Source organism: Catharus ustulatus, chromosome 1 (genome assembly GCF_009819885.2).
Source record: "Catharus ustulatus isolate bCatUst1 chromosome 1, bCatUst1.pri.v2, whole genome shotgun sequence".
Classification (NCBI taxonomy): Eukaryota; Metazoa; Chordata; class Aves; order Passeriformes; family Turdidae; genus Catharus; species Catharus ustulatus.
The window spans coordinates 4171678-4197562 of record NC_046221.1 but is presented as its reverse complement, the minus strand read 5'-3'; the positions used below and the strand labels follow the sequence as shown (position 1 = coordinate 4197562).

Sequence of the window (25885 nt, the reverse complement as noted above, 5' to 3'; positions counted from 1 at the left end):
AAGACAAAGCCAGGACCAATGTGCTCACCAATTTTGCCTGTGGTGTAGACCTTGCCCAGCCCTTGTGTTTGGTTCTTCTCTGTCCACCTCTGGAAGAGCTGCTTGAACATGGCTGACTCTGCTCCGTCATTGATCACCTCAACGTTGGTGGATGAAGGATAGCCTTTGGCTTGGATGAAACCCTGGGGGGTTCAGAAAGGTCATTAGTGAGCTTTTTACTTTTTTACAGACATGAGAAGAGGGGTGTAGACCTGAAGCAGTTTGAAGAGTGAGTGTCCCTCACTGAACACAGGGTGGGATTCAGTCCAAGATCTGCATTCAGACGAATCAGAACTAACTGAAGACTCTTGCTGTAGTATCCATTCTTACTTCTGTCTTTAGGGGATTGCTCCTACCCCCTTTTCCCAAACTTTTTGTCCCTCTCTAAGCCAGGAAGATTGTCGTGCCTGCAGCCAGGGAGCCTGGTAGAGAGTATGGGAGTGAAGGGGTGGAGGCAGCTCAGCACCCCCAGAACATGAAATCTGTTCTGAATGGATTAGACTCTCACAAACCCTTTTTTCTTTTTTTATTTTTTCCCTAAACCCATATTATTTCTTTGCAATAGTGCTGCCATTGAGTTAAAAGACTACTTCAACAGAGGTGTTTGATACAATTTGAGTGGGAAGGAAATGTTCTGCCACCTTGCCAAAATCCTTGCACGGTTTTGGGAACCGCTGCCGTGTTTATCTCAGAAGGCTCCAGGATGACCTGAGGTGCAGTGCTGGCAGCCCTGGCTCAGGGAAGGAGCCTGATTGTGCCTTTCTGAGCATCCAACTTCTGCTGTAAAAGCTGCAGCCACACACTGCCCTCAGGGAAAAGCAGAGCAGATGGTCCTCCCGTCCCTCCCACCTGCCACACCGAAACACAGACACATCTTTTGTTCTACATGTGTAGCTCAGGGCCAGAATTTGCAGAGATGATTGCCCACTAAAATGAGCCTGAGTCAAGCTCTTGAAAAGAGCACACAGGACAATGAGGTAAATTTTAAGGCAAAGTGTTTTAAGCTTTTCTTCTCTGAGACAATAGGTGCAATCCTGTTGAAGCTGGGTGTCTCCAGGTAGGACCTTACTGAAGGTGGGACCACTGAAGTTCTCCTAGTTAAATCTCATGGAAGATGAAGCCATTTATGGCCTTCCTTTAAGAAAATGTCTAATTAAAAGCCATGGTCCCTCACAGCCTTCACTTCAACATGCCAACTTGCAAAAAAATACCAAACACCTTACTTGCTCAGGCTCCCTTGAGGCTAATTTCTTCTGAGAGGAAGAGCTGAGGAATGCTCTGACAGAAAATAACACATGGATGTCAGAGCCTCTTTATTATCTTTTTGCACCTTTTGACCATGAATTTGCCTAATCCTCTCCCTGCTGATCCTCTCTGACTCCACCATCCCTTGAACCAACAGCTCCCAGAAGTTCACTATTTACCATGTAGAAAAGTATTTTCTTTTATACTTTATTTTCTTTAACCATTTTTTTCTTAGTCCCAGCACAATTTGATGACTAACAATTCTGTGTTTACGCCATCATGCCTCCCCTACACATTTAACTTCTCTGTTATTACACAGGCCAGTTCCCCAAGACCTACACTTAATTGTAATTAGTGGTCAGATCTAGATCAGCCCATATCAACCACCCACGACATTGTTTGCACTCTATTACAACTCACCACAGCTCGAGTGAATGCTGCTTTTTTCTCTTCTGGGCTGGAGGCTTTTCCTCTCCAGACATAAATTTTGAAGCCACCTTGGTCTAAAATGTAGCAGTCCTGAGGTTAAACCGAAAAAACAGGAAACAGAAAAAAACCAGATGTGAAAAGCTCTGTGCAGGAAAAGTTCATCATTTGTAGCCTAATCAGGCTGGATCCTTCCTGAAGATTTAGGTTAGATGTGTATCTAGTTCATTCCTCTGCCTCATTCCTCTGGTGCAGCCGTTATCAGAGGTGACAGAAAATGAATTTCTTATGGCTTATAAATGGAGTACAGCTACCACCAGGCCCACAGGGCAGGAGTTCACAGGTGTGGGCACACCTGCTGATTTATAACTGTAACTAGTTAAATTATGTCTTTTTCTTGGGCATTGCTCAAAACTCGCTATTACCACCTCACAGGAGGTGTTCTCAAACCAAAACCACCACCAGCTCTAAAAGGAGCCAGAAGTGTATGCTGAAATATCAACCCCACCCTGCTACTAAAGGAGCAGGAAAGGTCCAAGTCAGACATCTTCTGCATGAATATTTTGTACTCATTGAGATCCCTGATCTGGAGCTCAAAGTGTTGCATTGCCATGAACGCAGCAGGACCCCAAACCCAAAGGGGTTGAGGTGTGTGCTGAGCCCATCCCCACTGCATCCCCACAGCTCCAAACACACTGTGGGACAAAAGGCTGCTCCTTTTTCAAACTGAACTGTGAAAGAAGAAAAAAGGCTTTATATGTCTGCAAAGGGAGGCTGAGATTTTAACAAGGTTGACATGAGATGAAAAGGGGAGAGGGAGCCTTGCGGCACAGCGTTGCATTGGAATGGGCTGGTCCGCACTGCAGAGAATTAAGGATGAGCAATTCTCTGCCAAATTTTAGTCAGAGGAAAAGCCTCTGTTTTCTGAAAAACTCTGCACAGAGGGTCTGTCTGGAAATCTCCTTCCAGGGTGGGTCAGTGAGACCAGCCACTTGCTACGGCAGGAAAACAAATCTCCATGGTTTCGTGAGCAGAGTACTTATTTGCTCTGGAGTCAGCAGAGGGAAGGCTATCCCTGAACATCAGGTATTAAGAAGCCTTCATTCCATCTGGAATTTATTCCTGGTATGCAGCTCTCCCTCACTGTGATTGCCAAGCTAATATAATCCTTGGCTGAGAGCATCAATTTGCCATCTCTTCTTGGAACAGCTTCAACACACCACCTACCTCCGGCTGCTGAGACCATAGCAGGGCTAAGCTGTCCTAACCTAACAGCAGGGCTAAGCTCTCCTAGTGATGGAAGGCTGATAATTTCCAGGAAACAGGTGCTCAGCTGAAAACAAAGCGAGCCACAGCCTCATTTTCTCACTGGAAAAGCCGCTCTGGCTTTGTCTCACCTCGTGCTGGAGCAGATCCTGCGTCAGGGGCCGGGTGGCGATCTCCTGCACCACCAGGTCACTGTCCTTCTCATAGACACTGCAAGACAGAGCCACAGAGCTGATGAGACCCCGCAGAGCCCCCCGTGAGAAGGGATGGGCTTGGAGCACAGCCCAGGACTCACTGGTAGAGCCGGACGTTCGCCTTCTGCAGCTCGTCCGCTTTGGTGTCGGGGACGGCGTCGCGGAGCTCGCCGCGCCTCTCGCCCAGCACCATCCTCATGATCTGCATCAGGTCTGGAGAGTCCCTCTCGTTGTCAATGATGCCAATCTGAGCACGGCCGCCCCTCTCGCTGTCCCTGATGCTCCGAGCCAGAGCCAGACCCTGCAGGGACCCGCAGGGATAAGTCCTGACACAGCCACAAATCCAGAGCCCGAGAAATGACTGAGAACCAACAAATCCAGACCCCAAACAACTGAGAACCAACAAATCCAGACCCCAAGCAGTGACTGAGAACCAACAAATCCAGACCCCAAGCACTGACTGAGAACCAACAAATCCAGACCCCAAACAACTGAGAACCAACAAATCCAGACCCCAAGCAACGACTGAGAACCAACAAATCCAGACCCCAAACAACTGAGAACCAACAAATCCAGACCCCAAGCAACAACTGAGAACCAACAAATCCAGACCCCAAGCAATGACAGAACCAACAAATCCAGACCCCAAGCAATGACAGAACCAACAAATCCAGACCCCAAGCAGTGACCGAGAACCAACAAATCCAGACCCCAAGCAGTGACTGAGAACCAACAAATCCAGACCCCAAGCAATGACTGACCAACAAATCCAGACCCCAAACAACTGAGAACCAACAAATCCAGATCCCAAGCAATGACTGAGAACCAACAAATCCAGAGCCCAAACAACTGAGAACCAACAAATCCAGACCCCAAGCAGTGACTGAGAACCAACAAATCCAGAGCCCAAGCAATGACTGAGAAACAACAGCCCAAACCAGATTACCACAGCTCACTGAAGCTCCTAGAGCCCTCCAAATTTAGCTATTAAAGAAGCAGATATGTCTGTAATGCCTGATTATTAGCTAACTCATGGGAAAATATTGCTAATGGCAGTCACTGCTCCTGCAGGGCACGGGCATGTGGGAGCCACAGTGGGCACTGCCCATGTGTGACTGTGCACCAGCAGGTCCAGTGGTCTCCTGGGATGGTCTGGGGGAGAGATAAACACAGGCTGAGCCCAACGAGGCAGGATGCTGCAGAGCTGCAGGACCCTGGCCACCCCGCGGTGACGTTCTACATTTAAATGTTTTCCAAGTGTTCAAAAAACGTGGATGTCTTCTGTGAAAAAAGCAGCGTGAAATGTCAAGCAGCTAATTAGGCTGAAATCTCCATCTTCAGTTGAATTTTTTTTTTTTTGTTCCCATGACTCTTGCTGGAATAGCTTTGAAAGACTCCTCTGTTTATTAGACACAGGGAATGACTTGCTTGAGGTGTGAGATGAACCCAGCAGACAGGAACCTGCTCCCCGTCCTGTGCTGAGGATTGTTTTATATCTTCCCCAGGATCCACAGGATCTCCACTGTGCCCCAAAAATGGCATTCCCTGTGGAGATTCCCCCTCTCCCTGTTGAGATTCCCCCTCTCCCAGTGGAGATTCCCCCTTTCCCAGTTCATCAGGGGACACCACGGACAGAGCAGACCCACCTGCCTTTTAACATTATAATGACCACAAGCTTGGCCACCAGCTTTGCTGATGAGCCACTGCTGTATCTTGCTTTATTATATCTCTGCATCTTGGTTCCTGTATCAGTAAAATAAGGATAATGATCCCTTTGCAAAGTGCCTTAAGAGCTGTAGATCTGACCCATCAGCACCTGGGTTATGTATTCCTGCTTGTCTCATACTGACCAAGCCAGAATTCCCTGTTGATGCTGTAAACAAAAAATTAAAATTAATCTACCCTGGGGTGGTTACTGCAGCTAAACCTACTGGAGCTGCTGATTTTCTAATCCCATGCCATGCAAACAACTGGGCACAGAGGGATGGAGATGAGCTCCAGAGGGAGCTGGCTGACTTTGTGGGGCTGGAACAAGTGATGTGCCCTTGGCTGCTTGTGAAACACAACCTGAGACCAGGTCTGAACTGGAGCAAAGCAATTTCATGGGCATCTAAAACCAGCAGATGGGTAGAAAGTAGAAAATTTGTCACTATTTACATCATCCTCATGTTGTTGCTCTTAAGATTTTAGAAAACACTGTGAGTTGTTTTGGTTTTTTTTCCCCCTAGGCATCAAAAAATGCCACCTTAAACCAAGTGGTTTTTGCTTGTACTCACTCTGGATTTCTCAGCAATGCTGCAGCTGGGTCCATTCCACTGGATCAGCACTTTGCCAAGGTCCAGCAGGAAAACATCTCCCTTATTGAAACTGTCCCAGGAGAGCGGTACCTGTCACAGGGAAATGAGAGAGTTTGGCAGAGTGGGGAGGACGAGGAGAGCTGCAGGTGACAAGTCACAGCCATGGCAAACCCATCCCTGGGGATGTAAGAACAGGCTGGCAGTGACTGCTCATCCTGCTGGCACCCAGCTCCTCACTGAGCACAGTGGCTTCTCTCCTGGTTAACACCAAACCCTCAAGAGAGGACATGAAAACTGTCCTGAAACAGAAATTCTTGAGCAGAAATGAGATACCCACCAGGCAAATCTGCTCAAAAAGGAGTGGAGGAGGAGAGGGAAGGAGAAATAATCCACAAGAAGAGCAGGGTCTTCTTCTTACCTCTGTGGCTGACACGTGCTTCTTGCCCTTGACGTGAAGAAGACGTTTGATGTTGTACATGTTGGTCTCCACGTGCTTAAATCCTGAAGCCACTCCTCCCTTCTTGTAGCTGTTGTGTAAAAAACACAATAAAGAGTTAGAGCTGGTTAGAAAATACCCTCCACTCTATCCTATGAGAACATCCCAATTTTTGGTGACAACTGAAAAAGCTAGAGGCAGAATAACCTCAAAGTCCTAAAACTGCAGTGGCAGAAGCTGTGTTGCCTCACTGCTGTTCATGATCCTTATCATGGTCTGACTCTTAAGGGTGTTGTGTTGCTGCTGTGCACACAATTATAGAATCACAAAATCATTTAGGTTGGACAAGACTTCCAAGACCATCGATTTCAAGCATTAAACATCCTGGGAGAAGATGAACAGGAAGGTCAGGGATGGCAATGGAATTGTAACACAACCAAACTGAAAATCCCATTGACCATGGCAGGGGCATCCCAAAATTGAAATATTCCATAAGCATTCAATTAAAATATGAAACAGACTTGGCAGAAAAAAACCCAAAAATACCAACACTTCTTGCTAAAATTTTGTTTTCTTCAAAACAGTTATTCTATTAAAAGCAGCTTAGAGAGGGAGCTGTCACCAAAATCAGAACAAAACTATAAACAGGTACAGGACACTGTCTTTCTCTCAGATTTTACCTCCCAATCTTTTTCTTCCCTCCTTGAACACACACTTTGCAGCAGCCACTCTCAGTAGTGCTATCACCTCATGCCACAATGTCATCCCCTCTCTTGGGGCAGCTTTGCACAATCATGAAGGGAAGTCCCACACACCTTTTAATGTTTTTTGGGTAAGTCTAATCCACTCTTACATATCCCAGACCATTTTAGAAAACAGATCCATTGTTCACACTACAGTAATAATTGACACAATGGAATTGTCATTTAAGGGAAAAAAGAAACAATTGTTGATTGCAGTTTTTGCTATGTGGGTAATAGATTTTTTTACTGTAGCTGGAAAAGTACTGGCTAATGTGGTCAGGAATGTGACTCACAGCACTTTAGACTTGTTTGGCCCAGCTTAAGATATCCACAGAAGGATGCTCTGGTGATTAATCCACCTGCCAAGATGTGGGAAGAGCTTGCTTTAATTTCTCATTCTGCCTCAGACTTCCTCACTGGCCATGGGGATGTGGTTCAGACCCAGATGAATTCTAATTCATGCTCATTTCAGAGGCAGATAGACTGGTTTTGAAGGTCTGATTTTCAGCCTTCCATTGTCACTCACTCATCTTTAGGATGAGGTTAAATGTACTTTTCTGTCTCATAAAAGTTCTGAGGAGATTCATGAATGGTTGTTGAGAGGCACAAGACAGAGATAGATATCCAGCCAGATTGGGATGGAGGATATTGACCCAGGATGGGTTTTCATCTGAGTTTCCTTCAGCTGTTTGAAACCAAAGCACTCAGGCTGTTTATTGCCAATGAAGATCTTCCTTGGAGGACAGTGACTGGAGTCCTTCCAAAAACCCCAGAGTGAGCAAAGACCCTGGGATTGGATTCAACATATCAACATATCATATATTCAACAGTATCTTTTAGTTGACAGAAGTTCAGTCACTTTTTCCTTCCACTACAGGAACATTACACCCAGTATGAGCCAAATCAGCACTTCACTTTGAGGTGGATATTAGCCTGAAGTGCTCTGAATGGGCACTTGAAAATCTGTGGAGGAGAGGAATGAAGACCCTGAGGTGAACAAAAGGGAAGTTAAGACACAATTACTGCCAATATGACCAGTGGAACAGAATTCCACAGCTCCAGACTGAATGTTATAAATGATTCCTCCAAAATGGGAATTTAACCAGCATCAACGCCAACTTGTATTTTCCCCATTTTTGAGATAGAGATGTCTCTGAGACGTGCAGCGAAGCAGAGGGAAGCCCAAGGGCCAGGAGCCACCTGGGTGCAGGTGGTTTGGAGGCACTCACATGATGCCGTGGCGGAAATAGCTCTGGAAGGTCTCGGACTCGTGTCCCTGCACCTCGCGGTGCTGCACGGGGCTGCCCCCGAGCGCCGCGTCCAGCTGGGTCACGTACATGGCTGCAGCCCCCTGCTCGTCCTGCGAGGAATCCTTGCCAAGCCAGTAGTGCAGGTCCACAGCTGAGCCACGGGAGGTCCTTTTGGTCTGCAAGAGGTGGGAAGGACAAGTCCAGGTGAAGGCACAGCCTGGTTTTGTGTTGGAGAACCACGGGGCCCTTCCCCACTTGGGGCTTTCCTTTTTCATCCCTGGTGGTATTTGCCAGGACCAGAGAGTGCTGACATTTAGCTGTCTCTCAGAAAGCTCACATTTAGCCAGCAGAGAAAGACCAGAGGCCTTGCTTGATGAGTTCTACAAGAATCTTTATTTCATGCGAAAGGGATTCTCTCAGAACAAAGCCATATTTATAGGTTCAGGGAGGATTCAAACTACAACCAATAAAAGTTTATACAAAGAACAGCATCCAATCTAAGTGAGAAGTTCTAAAGGTGAACTGACCAATTACACAGACTAATTTCTAACCAATTATCTTCCAAAGTGTTAGGAGAGTGACCAAATTCTTAAGGAATTTGGCTCAACCTTGGTATCTAGGAAACCTTATCTATTATAGCAAGTTCCAGGGGTCAGGGGAAGATGGCTTTGGAGGAATTGTATCATCCACACCCACTTGTGCCTTTCTCCTGGGCAAGGGGAGAGAGGACTCAGGTACTCCCTGGGAGCTCAGCCTGGAGCTCTCCTTATTCAGCAGAGTAGTTTGTGGATTTTATAAACTGAACTGAAGGATGCTTCTGTCAGATATTCTTTTGTAACTCCTATTATCAGGGAAAACTGAGCTCCTGTGCAATTAACGTGTTCAGCTTGTCCTACTATTGTGTATTTTGATATTAAGACTTAAAGCAGATTCTCCCCACAGATCACCTTTTGAAATGCAATGCACACTGCTCTTTATTTGCCTGGAGATGCTACCCTTTCTTTCCTGTTGTCGTTCTCACAGCACATGACAGAGCAGCACAAACTGCCTTGGAATTCCTGCTGACTTGCAAAACAGACATAACTCCAAATGAAGCTGAGCCAGTGTGTGCATGCTGGGTTTCATCTTATTACAGAAAACCCCAGCAGCCAAAAAAAGGAGGCAAGCAGGCTGAGAAGAAGGTGTGCTCAGCGTTGTTTGAGTTGTGCCAAGTTATTTTTCAGCACCCACTGTGTTAAATCCCATTGTGGACACCTGGGAAAGGTAATAAAAGCTCATTTTATAAGCTGGATTTGACACTAAGTTCTGTTTATTTGCTTTGTACAGTGATACCACAGCGAAACACAGCAGAAGGAGTTGAAAAAAAAAATACAGCTCTGTTCCTCAGGCACAGATAATTAATTTGTGGAAAAATCACTCAATTTAATACATTGCTATTGAAGATGATCAAAGTCCCATTGTCCCACGGACAATCTTTATTTGGAGAGGCTCCAGTAAAGAAGCAGAATGCAAAGATGAGTGTTTTTACCCTCCTGTCTTCCAGGGAAAAGGAGAATAGTGGGCTGATGAAGTTGTTGCAACAGAAGCTGAGCCTGTGAGCATCAAAATCCATATTTACACTGTCAGCTCCCTGCAAGGACTCCAGTATTGTGCTCTAAGCTTGTGGGGCTGTAGCTCAGGCTTTCAGCACCCAGAAGGTACCCTGAAGGTGTGTGGGGGGCATTGGGGCAGGAGACACATCCTGTGCTGCCTTCCCATGCTGGCACAGGGGGGATGTGCAGTTGGTTACTGCAGGGCACTGGAGGCACTGCTGCCTCTCCACCCACAGAGATGTTTGCAGGAGGCACAATCAGCCCCAGGAAGTGGGAAATGCTTCTGGTTTCCACCATCTGGATGGGTTTGGGTACTGGGGTGCTCTATGCAGATGAAGAGATTCAGAAGGGATTTTAGGAGGTGAGTGCTACACATCATCCTCCTGCCAAAATCTGAGAATACCAGGCAGCATGCACAGAGCAGAGCTGGTTCTCAGCAGTCCTTCAGCCTGGGTTTAGCTGGTTGCAGGTAAGTCTGGAGCAAATTTGGGTGGGGCTGAAGTGTCCTGTGCTGCTTACGTGACACACGACATGGAACTCCTCATGTCCCACATCACCTGCTGGAAATGAGACCCTCCAGCTGGCCACATCCCACATCCCCCAAGGACTCCCATCAATCATTGAAATGTGGGCCTTGGTTGAGTTTTCCAGGAATGTACTGGTCATTTTGCCATGCCTGGGCATGACTCAGTTGATTGGAAGATAAACACTTTTAATGAATTACTAAGTTAATGGCTCCTCTGAAGTTCTGATTTACTAAACAGGCAGTGTTGTCACAACAGCCACGTGAAATTCAGATCCGTGATTAGATGGTGAGCACACATGCACAACCACTTCAACAGTGCTTCTTCCACAGGAACCAAGGCAGATCTAAATAAAAAGGGTGGAACCAGTTGCCCAACAGAGACAAGTGTTTGCTGTCTTACTTACATGCAAAATGATGTAACAGTCTCCTTCAAAAAAAGTCCCATAAGCTTTTTCAGGTATAGGAACCATCTTCATGTTCTGTAAGGAAAGCAGAGTTGGGGTCATTGCTGAAAGTGAAGAGCCAGAAGTTGGTGTGTGTTAAACAGGACAGGCTGGGGTGCACAGAGCACTGAGGGGATAATCAGGGTTTGGAGAAGGAAGAACCAGGGTTGAGGTGTTGGGCTGGGAAAAGCCACTTCAGGAGGAAATCTCCAAAATGCTAAGGAGTGAGAAGGGAAAATGATGATTTTGCTTGGGCAGACTATGTTTTAGTCTCCTTGCCCTTGTGCAATCTTGCAGATCTAGACCTGGAGTTCAGGTTGAAGTTTGCATTTGTTGGGAATTTCCCAGGAAAGCGAGCACATCTCACCCTAGTTTAATTTTGGGCACAGATTTTACTCAGTGCCCATGAGTTCAAGGATAACTTTCAGCACTTTGTTAGGATAACCACTCTGCTAGGGGCTCAGGGCAAACAGCAGTGCTGAAAAAAGACAGAGCTGAGGACACTGATGGTCCCTCACCCCTCCAGACCCTAATTGCAGACTTCCTCTGGCACAAGTGCATAATTAACCAGCCATGCCTGCCCAGCACAGGTGCCTGGCTGTGCCACCCACCAGTCTACACTGGGCTGGAGCTGGCTCTGAGGTTCCCTGAAATTAGAGACACACATTCTGCTGCTGGCCTGACTTGTCTCCCAGCATACCAGCCTGACCCCTGTGAACCCTCACAGCTCTAATTACAGATCCTCTGGAAATCTGCTTTGGAGAGGAATGGGAAGGTGAGGACCCTGTGATAGTTGGAACATGGTTGTGATCTGCTGAATATCACTTGGAGATATTGGAGCCTCTTCCCACTGCTGCCCTGAGTGGATTCTGCACCTCAGCCTAAACCCACTGTCATTGCAGGGGAATGTTCCTGGTGAATTGGGCCAGAAAAAGGCAGAATTGAGCACAGCTTGGTTCCAATCCAAAATCAGACACCACCACCAGCAAAGGGGCAACCTCACAGGCTGCAGGATCTCTCCCTGCAGTGACAGAGGAGGGAAGACAAGGAAGAAGTACAAATAGACTCCATGGAACGACTTTCCTGCAAAAACAGGAGTCCGTACCATGGCAGCTGCTGGTGTGGACTAAGGCTACCCATGGATAACCCATCTTGGTCAAACAGGGAATTTCTGGTGTGCTCAAGCAGCCGTTCATTGATTCCAAAAAGGGGTGAGAAAAGCCTGCAGCGCTGGAGGAATCATTTCAGTCCCACCACATTCCTGTTTCTTTAGCAAATATTATCATCTCTGTTTGACAGAGCAGGAAACCAAAACAATAACATGTTGAACATTTCATAGGGAAATACTGAGTCTGTTTCCCACTGTATCTTATCTGCAGGACCCTCTTTTCCCACACAGATTACTGCCAGAATTCATCTTCCTTGAGACACAAACACAGAGATGTGCAGAGGACATGTGCCATCACTCTTGTCCTACCTCTATGCCCCATATCTGCAGTCCCAGCTTTCTCTCGATGGTTGGGAGGTTTGTGTCACCTTCTGTCATCCTGCAGTCTGAGCTAGGAGGCAAAGGAGGAAGAAAACAAAAAATAATTATATCATTAGATGCAACAGTGAGTGTGCTGGTCAGCTGGGTTCCTCTTACCATCAGAGCAGGTTTAGTACAGAAAATCCACACTTTGAGGTGTGGTTAACAGCTGGGTGGGACAAGCCCCCATTCCCAGGCCATCCATGCTCATGAAGGGCCAAGCAAAGTGTGGGATCACAGCCCAGCAAACACTGGGTAGGACACTGTTGCTTGGGTGGGGGATTATTTTCCCTCTATTTGAACAGGTGGAAAGAATCCATTGAGCTGTTGGACCTGACATCAGCACTGGTTTGTTCCCTCCATGGCATGAGGGGTGGAGGAGACACCTCCAGGAGCCCTGAGCCCTGCTGGGCCAGGCCTTGGGGCACTGGGAGCCCAAGGAATGAAGCCAGGCCAATATTCATCTCTAAATTGAGACAGGTATCTCAGGGCACCAAGCTCCCAGCTCCACACAGGCACACACAGAGAGATCCACTCAATAACCACAATGTTTGTGCCACACAAATCCCAGCATCTTCCTAAGCTCTGCTGCCTGCAGGGGAAGAAGCAGGTTTCAGGTTGCCCACACAATATTGAGAATATTTGAGATGTTTTTTGTGTCCTCTGATGGGTAGAGGTCTCCCATCCATCCTCTATCATATCTACCAGTTGTGGTGGAAATAAAAGAAACTATCCTTAGCTATGCTTCCTGTCCTGCTGCTGAGGTTTTTGCTCAAGAAATACCTTCTGAAACCAGACTGTTTAGAGGGCAATTTCTTGAAGCAATGGAATCCCAAAGCAATGAACCTAAAAACGTGGAGCTACATCCTATCAGAGCTGAAACTCAGAGAGAAAACACAGCTCAGTGTTCTTCTGAAGGAGGGGAAGAACAGAGCTGTGATCCCTGCCACAGGGTGATTATTGCTCGTGTTACCAGTGCTGACACCATGGACACCTAACAAGTGTAACCCTGAGGAGTCTGCACAATAATTAACAGCACAAAAAATGCTGCCACGGGCAGGAACACTGCTCCAGCCCAGAGCTGGCAGCCCCTGGCTCCTTGCTGAGGCAGCAGGGAGATGCAGGTGATTCCTGGGGTGCTGTGAGCAGGCACAGCCTGGCAGTGCCCAGCAGCAGGATCACGAGTGCTCGCTCCTTCCTGAACACAGCAGGACTGCTGGAGCCCATGTGGCATCAGGGACACATTCAGGGACCTTCAGCTCCCTCTCAGGCCCTCCAGAGAGCTTCCAGGTAGGAAGGACAAACAGCAAGGACAAAATAAGGACATTTTTCACTTCAATTCCCAGAAAGGTGATTGACACCCATGCAGATTAAAAGCTAGATCCAGGAAGGTGTTTCAGTGTCCACAGGGAGACAGACACTGCTCTAATGGTGTAGTTCAGGGCTATCAGGAACTAAATACAAAAAAATTGTCTTAGTTCAGATTTTTAGCTAAAAGATTCTTCTTTCTTTTAATATTACACCCAAAAGGTCCCTATCAAAGAAAAACCCAAGTGAAGCCACCTTCCTTCAGCCATTTTTAAAATTTATTTAGGGTTTTTTTCCTTCCAGCATCCAAACAGAAGAACCTGAAAACAAAGCCAGTAAAGACATTTTTATTTGAGCGTATTTAGCAAAAACAGGCACTTCTCCCTGTGGAAGGCAGCAGGTGTCCTGCTCTCCTGCTAACAGCTCAGGAAACCAGCAGCTGGCCAGCTGTGAGGCACAGCTGGATCCCTGCTTCTCCCAGAAAAATTAACCCACAGGATGCTGAGATCCCTCTGACCACAGGCAGAACCCTCTGAGAGCCAGCACTGCTCCACAGATCCCCAATCAAACTATGTGAGTAAAAACGAGGATTTTGGATCTCCTTCACTCCTGGGGATCCTTTCTCCATCTGAAACCTCACAATTAGTGCTGACCCCCCACTTTTCTGAGAAATGGTGTCCCTCCCTTCCTCCTTTAGCTGGGGGAGGGTGAATCACAGACAAGGTTGACTGTTTCTTTGGATTTTCCAGCTTCTTATGGCCAGTGGCCAAGCTAGAAATAATAGGAATATGACTTATATAATCAGACAGCTCATTTCATTAATGATTTAATGTGGGGTTTTAATCAAATGATCCCATAATTCAGCTCCTGTCCAGACATGAAATCTGGTATTTATGGAGTGAAATCTTCCCATCTGTGCTGAAATCATGAAGGGCAGAAACATTTAGAATTTGCAAAGAAGAAGAAGAAGAAGAAGAAGAAGAAGAAAAAAGGGATGTTGAGAGTCTTGGGGTGTTCACTGTGGGGTTTCAGCAGCACTGTCTGGGGCAGCCCTTATCTCAGCCAAACCAGTTCTGCTCAGCATTAGGTGAAATGCAAATTGGCAAGAAATGTGAGTCAACTAACTGCCTCTGGGGCAGGAATTCACCGGGGAAAATCACTGGTTCTGGGGATGGATTTGCTTCCTTGAGCAGACACAGCTTTACCTGTGAAGGGAGAGGAGCAGCTGCAGCTCACCCCTCTGCCTCCACATTAATAACATTAATAAAACACTCAGTTGCCACCTCCAGGGCCAGCCAAGAGGAGAAAAGTTCACCCCATGGATGTGGGCTGAGGTGGGCACTGCACAGCAAAGGCAAGCTCTGGTGTGGAGCTGCTCTGCTGGGTCATCACCACTTGGTTAAAGTGCTATAAATTAAACTGCAAAGATCAAATGCTGCTCTTGAGTGAGGGCAGAGAACCTGGAAACCAAACATGGGTGGTTACAGGCTGGATGTTACAGATTTTAGCCTCCAGAGCTAAAATCAAAGCTTTTCCTGTCACAGTCCAGGGAACAAAGCTGGTGGGTGTAGGCAGATGGGTCTCCCATCACAGCAACACTCCTGCCTGCTAAATCCAACCCTCATCCCCTCTCCTACCAGCACAGAGAGGGGAAAGCTTGGCCTTGAGGAAGGACTACATGACTAATTAAGTGTCAAGGTCACTCCCAAGGCTGGTTAATGATTAATAACCGAGGTGGAAGTGCCAGCAATCACTGCTTCATTCGGGTCAGCTCAGGCTGAGCTGGGAACTCAGACCTAGCAGGACATTTCTCCAGGCTGTTTGGGTGAGGAGCAAAAACCAGGACTCAGAAAGGGGACAGGGGAACATTTCAGGCTCCTGAAGCACACTCTGGATTCAGGCTGGTTTGGCTTGCCTGGGTTTTGGCGCGTGCTTCACTTTTGGGCTGTACTCACAGTCGTAAAAAAACCCCAGTGAAATGACTAATGCTCTGTACAGCTTTGGGAAAATAGGAAGCAGCTGTGGCTCCAGCCTTTCCAGGCTGAAAGGCCTAATTATTGGGAATATTTGGGCTGGCATTAGATGAGGTAAACCAGGGGCTGTTGAATTGCTTTCATTGTCTCACTGTAGTTGGGCATCTGGGCCCGAGTAGGTGCCTTTTTTGTTTGCAGAGAGGACAGTGGTTAACTCTTGTTTTGCCCAGAGGAGTGAAATTCAACACAGTGACTGTCTCTAGTGAGTGACTCTTCAGGAGTTCAGCACTCAGCTTGGCTAAGCTGACTTTTATTTCTCTGTTGCAAGAGGGGAAAAAGCAGCTTTTATGCCACAGGAAAATCATGGGTAGGGAGGGCCAGCTATGGGGTTTGTGTTCTCTCGTGCTGTCACACACTCAGAGCTGTAACACCTTCCTCCAAGCCATGCTGGATGTGCTGGAACACGCTGATGAGAACAGGATATGTATTGTGGGGATGGGAAAAAAGGAAAAAAGCTCAGCTCATCCTCCTGCTCCAAGTGCTGTGAGGTCCAGGTTCAGGAGCTCAGTGTGGCCCTCAAGCCAAGGCCAGGGCTGTGCCCAGACATGCCTGGGTGACCACAGAGAGCACTTCAGCCTTCTTGGAAAGAGCTGTTGCCTGGCAGCTAAAATTACGTAAAGCAGGCCTTGAAATAAGATGCTATTTCTGATCACGGTGGGCAATTAAACATTGGAACAGCTTATTAGGGGAATTGGCAGGCTTGGCTTTACTTAATGTCTTTGAAATGAGATGGCTGAGTGGCTGGGCTGTGCTGGCTGGGCTCTGTGGCCATGGGTGCTGCTCAGGTGCTGCTCATGCAGAAGCTGCTCCATCCAAGGCTGTGGCAGGGACACACGGACTGACCCTCCTGCTTCAGCCACCTGCAGTGCTCAGAAAACATCCCCTGTTCCTGCTGTAAATCAGCAGGATGCATCTTGGTTTGAAGGGTTTTTTAGACTTAAGCAGTGCTGGATCAAAGCCTGAGATGGGGCATTGGGTGGGGTGGGCTGAGATTGTGCTCCCCTCCTCAGGGCAGTGGTTCTAGAGATAAGAGGGGACTTCACTGGTTGAAGCAGGGCAGGTTTTCCCCTGTTTTTTCCATGGATGGCTGCCAGGGATCAGCACACCATGAGCTACCTGACACCACAGGTGACTGGGGTTTTCTGTTCTGTGCTCATGGGCTGGGTGCTGAGGATGCTGAGCCTGTTCAGGGTTAAAGTGAGCGAGGATACAAGAGCCTGGGATGAAGAGATGGTTTCATGTTAATGATGGCCTCTCAAACTGTGAGTGCTCTACAGCCCAGGAGAGGTTTGAATTCCCTATTCAGTAAATTCAAAGGATGCAGAAACCTGGATTCCCTAGCCAAGGAATTTCTCAGGCTCTGAAAGGGCAATAACCATTTTGTCCTGCCTGAGAAAAAGCTGACCAGTGTTTCCTGGACCCAGTTTCTCTGTCTCTTGAAACCCTGGAAATTTACTCCATCTCCAATCCCCATCCCAGACCTCTGGCTTAGTGTGACTTCTTATAACCTGTGCCTTCACCTCCTGCCCATTTCTGGCATCTTGGATTTAGTAGCTGGTACTTGGTCATTCCCAGAAAACCACTGAGGCTGTGAAATTTATCTTTCAGCTCCTTGTGAGGATGGACTTTGCACTAATCCCCCAGTCCTCCCATTGTTCCTGACATAAAAGCAAGGAGCACAAGGAAATATCAGGTTGCTGGGAAATAACCACCTCCCCAGTTGCACTAGCCCTCAGTCTGTATCTCATCCCCCTCTCTGAATTCCTCAGAGGACATTTGATTTAGAAGGGAATCCCATGGTTTATCTCCTCTGACTTTGCCCACTCCCTGCAGCTGCATTTCCACCTGCCATAAATTCCAGCTCAACACCTCTCTCCATCCAGGAAACATTGCTCATCTCTCCACACACTCTGCATCATCCCCCTTGTCCCCCTCTCTTTATCTCACTGCTGGTGGTGCTCCAGCAGCCTGATCTTTAAGCAGATGGACTTGGGAAAGTATTTGTAAGAGCACATTGTTTTTCCTCAGACTGCTGCTACTTCTGAGTCCTCCCTGTAAAACTTCTCCAGCTGACTGCTTGTCCTGGGAACGATGGAGCTGCATTGTCCCAGCAAACTTCTCACAATGCAGGAACAACGCTCTGACAATTAAATCAGAACTTTGACTTCAGCTCCCAAGTCATGCGCTCTGAGTTTCCACATTAATCACGCTGGACGTGGAGCCAGAGCTCAGCAGTGCCTGGCTCTGGAAAAGGCAGAAGGTGGGGCTGGCCTTGCCTTGGTGTCCTGCAGAGAAGGTCACAGCACCCACACAGCTCCTGGCTGAATTCTTCCCCAGCAGGTCTCAAAGCAGGAGGCTCTCCCAAGCAGAATTTCTCCAGGCTGAGTGCAGCCCTAAATGACTCAAAGCCTTCCTGAGCTGCAGGAAGCTCAGCTGTGACCAAGAACAAACTCTTGCTGTGCAAACCCACCTCTCTGAAAATCCATGAGAAAAAAAACCCCCAAACAAACAGGCACAAGAAGCTGTTAAAAAACTTCTGCATACAAGCCCCCTGCATAAGCACTGTGGTGCCAGGTGCATTTTTGTCAAATAACACATTTCAGCTTGGTGCACACCTCCTTCTGAGGTGTTCATTGCACCTCCAGCTCCTCTCTTTAGGGTTTTTGAGGCAGCAACAGCACAGAGCCATCCCCAGGGAAAGGTGAGCAGGTAGCTTGCCAACTCATCAGGAACAAATCCCTCCTTTCTTTCAGTTCTTTCTCCTCTGGTGAAAGGAAGAGATTCCTGGCTCAGGACCAGCACTGCATCCAAAGGCAGGGCTCCATGCAGGAGATGCCCACAGAAGGAAAGCAAAGCCATTTTAATTCCTCCTCCTGTTTCCAGGGAAGTGCTTCAGGTTCTAACTAACTTCTAATTACTCACCACCTCCACGAAAAAAGTTACCTTCAGCATTTTAACAGAGCATTATTTAACCCCATGGCTGCAGGTAAGAATTCACACAGGTGTATGTGAGCAAGACAAAGAGCAGCTTCTCCCTGGTGCACAGTTTATTGAGAGCAGGTGAATAAGCACTTGCCCTCAGGACCTTTTTTCTGGTGGTGATGGAGCAGGGGAGATGCTCTGCCTCCACTCAGACCAGATGGAGAACAGGCAAGATGAATATTAACTACCAAAAAAAAAAAGGGACTGTTTCAGTTTTGTCCCAGTTCAGACCTGAGAGCATGACATCAAGCTTGGGAAGAGAAACCCAGGACTTCCATTAAAAAAAATCCCAAACCAACCAAAACCACAAAAAGCACCCCCCCTCAAAAAAACCAAACCAAAAAAAACAACCAACTAACAAAAAAAAAAAAAAAAAAAAAAAAAAAAGCCAAACAGGTTTCCATTTTGGATTGCAAATGAAAAGCCCTGGACCTGTGCAGGTGCTCTGACTTCCATCTCTGGCCCAGGGAGATGTAAAAGGTTTATTCAGGGGGAAGTTCTGTTTCTCAAGCAGCCAAGGGAAGCTCATCCCTTGTGAGTGTTGGCTGACACAACTCTAATGAAAGATTAAAGGGACACTAATTCAGGCTCTAGCACACTCCCAAAGGAAAGATGGGTACCCAGATAGTCTCTCTAACCCAAAAAAAGAACATGATTTCCAGCACTGCTGTTTCCTACCCTGTGCAGCTGGTTTTGTAAGAGCAGTTTAAATAAAGGGCCGGGCACAAACCTCTCCTTTCATCCCAGGGCATGGCAACAGGACATTTTTAGGGAGAAGAGGTCGACTGCTCTGAATAGCTCCTTCCACAGGAACTGCCCAGGATGGAGCCCAACCATGCAATTTAACATCCCCCACGTGTCACATCCTTGACGTGGATATAAGGTAATAACAAGTTCCACTGTTACAGTACCCAGCACTGCCTCAGATAAGCCTGGAGAGGCTCAGATAAAGACAGATAACAAATGAGAGGGTTTCTGTTACAAGCAGAGATCCTTGGAAATCAAGGCAGCTGAATTGGATGCACATCACCTGATGCCTGGACTTCCCAGAGTGAAAGATGCCAAAGCCTTTAAGTGACAATATTCACCCCTTGCACATCCAGAATGGGTGGAAATACAGTAGAAATGTATAATCATCCAGGATCAACCACAATTATGCTCATTTCCAGGGCTGTATTATAGAGAGGTTGTGAGAGGAGAGGTTTTAAATGAATTGTGCAAGAATGTTTCCCCTTGTGACTGAAGGATCTGTTCCTCTGAGTGGATAACAAGAATATATGTGAATAAATACATGTGAAATAATAAATGTTATAAATGAATAAACAAAGAGCTGGAGCAGAGATATTTTGGGTGTGATGTGGCCACACTGAAGTCCTTCCTCAAATTTCACACATGGAAAGCCCAACCAGTGGCTTGTGTCATTCCAGTGAGACTCTCAGAAGGCTGACACAAAAATGTCACGAAGGAGGACCTTGAGGAGGGTCAGTGGTGGCACAAGAGTGTCCCCAGGGGTGACAAAAACTCAGCTGGGGCAGGTAGCACCAAGGCTGTGGCTGTGCCCTGAGCTCCCTTCACTGCACAGAGCATTTCAGGGCTCTGTTTCCAAGTGGGTCACCAGATATTTAACTCTGTGGGAATTGAGGGAATGTACAGGATGTGCCCAGCACAGAGCAGAGCCCCTGGGGCAGGTGTCCAAGCCAGCCTCCTCCTCAGAGATGGATCACCACAGGATGGGTGGTCCATAACAGAAAAGATAACAACTTCCATGCTCAAAGCCCAGAAAAACTTGCACAGCTCCATGGAAAAGACCAGCAGGCTCTCTGAACATCTTCAGCACCCCTGGCCGTGCCAGAGCAGGGATTTATTGACTTAACCTAAGCAGAAGCCCCAAGATCCAGGAGAAGGCAGGAGATCAGGGTGGCACTGCTGGTAGCTACAGCACAAAACCTTTGCTCCCAGCTGGGAAACCTTGGCAACTGCTGCCTCAAAGTCCTGCCTGGGCAAAAACACCATGAGACCTCCGAGTGTGGCAGTGAGAAGGGAGCTGGAGGAGGATCAAGGCATCCTGTTTGTGCAGGGAGGAGGAGGAGGAGGGGAGCTCACCTGGCTGTGCCAGGAGGAAGGTGAGGGAACACGGTTATAGTTTTTTTTTTTTTCCTGATCTGCCCATCCTTGCATTGCCTTGCACCTGGCATCCCCTGGGAGCGGTAAAACCCCGGGGAGAGGAAAGGCAGTGCCCTGTGACTGTGTAATCTCTGCTCTGCAGGCTCTAATCAGCCCATTTAGCTGCGGTGTGTAAAAAGCACCTGCATGATTCACCAGCTAAGCGCTGCTCTGGCGGGGCCAGTTTGCTTCAGCTGCTCTAACACTTGTTTACATCCTCGCTAGGGCAGCCTTGAATAAGCGTGAACCTCCCACAGATGCTAATTCATATCAGCTCTCCTTTGTGTTAAATATTTATGTTCCTAATAGGCACGCCTAAGAAAAATACTGGCAAGCGAGCCTGCAGCTCAACTCCATTCCAACTCCATTTCACCTCAGTGCAATCGCATCTCCAAGGAGCAGGATGAGAAAACATTCTATTTACAGAGCACAGCAGCTCGGCCATCAGCAATCTGTCGATCAGACGGCAATAAAACCCATCGATGAGAACTTGCAAAGACTTTTCTGTGCCTGCCCGCACCTATCACTGCGCCCCGGAGGCAGGCGAACAAAATCTCCAAGGCAGGAAAAAAAATTTAAAAAAAAAGAAAAATAAAAAAATAAAAACAATCCAGGCCCAAATGAAACGCTGCAGGAAATCAAAGCAGAGAGCTAAAGGAAAAGATGTGTCCTCGGAGCTGATGTGCAGCCCGGGCTGGCTCTTGGCAAACTCAGCGCTGCTTCTCCCATCCCCAAACCATCTAAATCAGGGTTGGCTCCTTTCACATCCCAGCTTGGAACAAGGGAGAACTTTTTTTTTTTTTTTTTAAAGTATGAAACACATTAAATTTTGGTTTGTTCCTCACTATCCCACACGGCAGAAGTCACCAGGCAGTTATTAAAGGGGCAGGGATGCGGGATCGCTTACCTGGCTCGCAGGTGTCCCTTCTCCACCAAGCTCTCCCCTCCTCTCCGCCGAGCTCCAAGGCACTTTTGTTCCCTGTTGTGCTACCTTGTGAGCTCGGGAGCAGCACAGTTGGGTAATTCAATCCTCTAGTTAACCGCAGAGACACTCCTACCCGGAGATCACACCCATTCCAGGCTCAGGAGGGACAAAGGGGGAGCCGGGACGGGAGAGTTCCAACCAACTCTGTTTGCATCCAATATCCACCGCTCTCAGCTCACTGAATAGTGATTGAGTGCTGCTGTCATTAAATTTCATTTCATTGTCCAGGTTTAGGAGGGCACCGGAGGGATTTTATTTTATTTTATTTTTTTTTTTTTTTTTAAGGGACAGTGCTGCTCAGTGTCCTGTTAACTCTTGAGGTCAAAGAATTCCAGCTGCAGTCTCTGGCTCTGACTGTCCCGAATTTTGGCAAAGCTGTTCCAAGGGGAGAAGTGCTCGGGGGAAATCCCTGCTCTTCTGTAAGGCCCTGGGACAGGGGTGAGGATTGGTGACTGCAGTGGGGATGTAACAGAGCACTGGAGTGTTTAACTGGGCTGCCCTCGCAGGACAGCAGTAATGATAAACCAGTGTCAGCAAAATTAATCCACAGATACCAGAGTTTTTTTTTTTTTGGACATCCAAAAAGGAGATAGAAGAGTTCCCTTTTGCTTTATTTGAATAAAGGGAGGGGCCATGGGGCATCCCCTGGGATCTCTCAGAATTTTGGAGGACGCAGCCTCCTTTTTATCCCAATTTCCCAACTGCATTTCCCCATTGGCTGAGGTGCTTGAGAGGCACAGACTTCCCAGAACGCCTGATACCTGACATTCCCCTCTAATGTATAACCCTCCCTTTTAGTTTTTAATTCTTACAGATTTCATAGTTCCCCCCCATTGTTTCTTTCATCTTCCAATCCCCAGTTTCATTTCTACAGTTTGTTTGTAAAGGCAAATATCTTTTTCAATTCATCAATCAGTGCAATCAATCCCATGGTTTCTTCTATCTCTCAGTGCTAGCCTTACCTACCAGCAGACCCACAGTTTATAAAGACAAATCCAATATTCCTCTCAGCAGCATTTGCCCAGCCACCTTCAGCAGCAGGAAGCTGAGAGAGTGGACACTTGTAGCTTATTGCTGAGAAAAAATTACCTGTGAAGGATGGCTGTAATATCACAGCAATGAAGGCTGCCTGATGGCACTGGCTGGGGATGGCCTGAGGAAAAAACCTCTCCTGGTATTCCCAGCTGTTCCTGCCTGCCATGGGCATGGTGCTGCCGGAGGGAACATCTCTGTCCTGAGAAAGCACCACATGGTGCCTTGTCATCAGCCACCAGCTCTGCTCTTGGGGACCCAGGGCTGTGTCCAGCTGTGTTCTGCACACCTCTGAGGATGGAGATTTTGGGGACCTAGAGCTGTGTCCAGCTGTGTTCTGCACACCTCTGAGGATAGAAGAGTTTTGGGGACCCAGGGCTGTGTCCAGCTGTTCTGCACACCTCTGAGGATGGAGATTTTTGGGAGACCCAGGGCTGTGTCCAGCTGTGTTCTGCACATCTCTGACGATGGAGATTTTTCAGAGACCCAGGGCTGTGTCCAGATGTGTTCTGCACATCTCTGAGGATAGGAGACATGCAACCTCTCAGGACTGGAAACCATCCAAGGCCTTCCCTTTGGATACATTTTTTTCTCTTGTCACTTCCTTAATTTTCTAGATTAGCCCCCGCAATCTGAAAATAAATATGAATCAGCTCACCAGCTGAACCAGGTGGCTGAATAGCTTTAAACCACAGTTCCCACAGGTCTCATCCACTGACCACTCTTAGAGCTCAGGGACCTGTAGTGGGAAGAGTGCCCAAAATACCAGTGACACATTCTGCAGCCCGGTGTGCCACTAACCACAGAGAGCTGCAATCCAGGGCGTGTGCTGGACCTGCTCATTCACCCTGGGTGTGCCCATTTCTGAGAGGATCGCTGCAGAGAACTGAGTTTCACGGTTTAAGATGCAAAACCAACTCCTAGCAAGTGATTTCTGCCCTATTGTCTGCAGGCTACAGCTCATAAAGCTGTAACAGCCTTCACCTTTCATTTTTCATTATCTTCATTCCATTCTTTCATTTCACCATGGTGAGAGTGTTCGTCTGTTGCAGGGGACAGAGGAACAATGTTCTGTGTTTCCTCCAGTCCCTAGAGGATGAGGACCTGCCACAGGATCTGTTTTTACCTTTAGAGTCCCCCCAAGCCCACTGCTGGCCCAGCAGGGTCACACACCAGCAGATCTGGTGGGAGGCGCTGGAAGAGGGGAGGGGCTGAAAACACCTGGAATTTTGGAGGATCAGCACCAAATCATGTTGTTTTCCCATTCCCCTTTTGCCACATGGACTCATCATCCCCAGAACCAAGGATTTAATTAACAGTTGTGTATCTGGGTGCTTTTTGGTGCTGATGTAAACCAAGCCACTTCCATGGCTGTGGCTATGAATTTGAGCTATGGGATGAAGCTTGTCATTCCTATACCCACAGCTTTGCTAATGCACTTCAGGCTGATGCCTGAGCTGCCTGCCCTCTCCTCCTCTCCATTAGTGCCACAGTAAAAATCAGTAAATTATCCTGTTGAGCTTTTAAGGAGCCCAACTCTGCAGAAATACGTGTAAAGCAGTTTAGAACAGTCAATGCCAAGGGAAAGGAAGATCTTCATCATAAAACATGGGCTCATTTAGTGCTGAGCTGTAGGCATTTTTGCTTCCTGCTAATTCTGGTCATGCCATGGGGTTATAGAGCAGAAAACATTATTTCCAAGCAGTTTAGCTCAAACAGCATAGCCTGAACTTTCAGAACTGAAACGTGATCTGAGATGTCCCTGTCCAGCTGTGCCTCCCATGTGCACAACTTGCTGCACTCGTGTTCTGCTCCTAAGCCTTGCCCTGGTACTCCCAGAGCTCAGAGGCCATGTGGTTTGATATTTTTTTGTGCATGCAGGTGGCAGATGAGGCTGTTTTCAGTGTCCCAGTGCAAGCCCAAGACACTGAAAGCATTGTCACAGGTCCAGGCTGGGGTAAATCAGAAGCTGCTGGGAGGAAGAGTGCAGAACTGCAGACTCAGGGTTTGGCAGCAGAATGGCCCCAACATCTGCCTGAGCCTGGAGGATCCCACATGCCTGTGGACAAGGTTGACATTGTGCATGGGGAAACAGGCTGTGCCAAGGATGTGTTTGCAAAATGACACGTTCCAAAGGTATTTCCAGCTCTCTTTTGGGTATGGAGCTCTGGGAGGAAGAGGGAAGGGCCAAGCCCTGCAGATGAGATAACACAGCAGGGGCCTCATGCCTTGGAAAAGCAAGGGAAGGAGTTAAAAAAACCCCACAAGCTGCTCAAAACACCCTGTCTGAGGTTCAAGATCCTGACCTGTAATAGGGAAAGCAGTGCATGGATTTCTGAGAAGCTTTCAGGAGAGCTTTCCTTGACCCACAACCCGAGCAAGTGACATTTCACTGCACATCCCTCACGTAGCCTGGCTCAGGCACTTCCCTGCCCTGCAGAACTGGGATGCCCAAATGAAAATCTGAGAGAGGATTGGGTTATAACCCACTGCTCCCTCACCTCCTGTGCTCCTGGGTGTGGGGGAAAAGTTGGGAAGGCAATACAAGTGCCTGTGTGCTGACTGAAGATCATCTCTCAGAGGAGACCTTATCACTCTCTCCAACTCCCTGACAGGAGATGGGCTTGGTCTCCTCTCCCAGGTAACAAAAGAAAAGAGGAAATGGTTCCAGGTTGTGGCAAAGGAGGTTTAGCTTGGATATTAGGAAAAAAAATTTCTTCACCACAAGGGTTATCAGGCATTGGAACAGGTTGACCAGGTGGAGTCATTAACTCCAAAGGCATTTAAAATATAGAGATGTGGCACTTGGGGACAGGGTTTAGTGTGGCCTTGGCAGTGCTGGGTTTGGAGCTGGATCTTATGGCTCTTTTCCAGTCCAAATGATCCTGTGATCCTGTTCTAGAGCTCTGTGGGCAGCAGCTGACAGGGCAGCACAGAGCAGCCCATGGCAGGGTGTGGGTTTAATGGTTAACAGCAGCAGATGGGAATGTCTGGGGGCAGCAGAAGGTGCCTGGGCATTCAGGTGAGGAGCTGTGTGCTGCAGTGCACAGCTGTGCTGTCACACCTCTCCAGCCACAGGGAGTGGCTGCATCCTGCTCTGGTCCCCTCCTGTCAGTCAGTGGCTCCCTGCACACAGAGAACCCTCAGTCCTGCTGAGGACTAAGCTCTCTCACTGTGCTCAGAGCCCTGGGAACTGCAGAGCCTGGGGAGGCAGGGGCAGGGCTGGACTGTTCTGAAGAAAGGGCAATGGCACGAGGGTAAATGCTGATTTGGGGCAGGAGTAGCTTTGGCAGGAGCTCTGGAGATGCAGTTCAGCCTTCCAGAGCCAGCAGGTTGGGACAGGAGCAGTGTCTGACATGGGGCAAATGTGGAGCTGCTGCTCCAGTTTGTTACTTGG

General features: G+C 47.8%; 1 protein-coding gene across 2 annotated transcripts in view; it reads right to left on the bottom strand.

Moving 5' to 3' along the window:
* The window catches only part of VILL (villin like), a 32315-nt gene extending 10762 nt beyond the window's left edge, over positions 1-21553 (bottom strand). The window contains exons 1-10 of one of the 2 annotated variants that reach the window (XM_033075667.2): positions 21379-21553; positions 11935-12016; positions 10419-10493; positions 7876-8072; positions 5886-5994; positions 5447-5557; positions 3272-3471; positions 3108-3186; positions 1705-1803; positions 29-182 (exon numbers count right to left, since the gene is read on the bottom strand). In XM_033075667.2, coding sequence (XP_032931558.1) covers positions 29-182; positions 1705-1803; positions 3108-3186; positions 3272-3471; positions 5447-5557; positions 5886-5994; positions 7876-8072; positions 10419-10493; positions 11935-12003 — 1093 coding nt within the window. In that variant the 5' untranslated portion in view covers positions 12004-12016; positions 21379-21553. The remainder of the gene's footprint in view (positions 1-28; positions 183-1704; positions 1804-3107; positions 3187-3271; positions 3472-5446; positions 5558-5885; positions 5995-7875; positions 8073-10418; positions 10494-11934; positions 12017-21378) is intronic. The other variant, XM_033075658.2, reaches the window with a different exon arrangement.
* Between the last annotated feature and the right edge of the window lie 4332 nt (positions 21554-25885).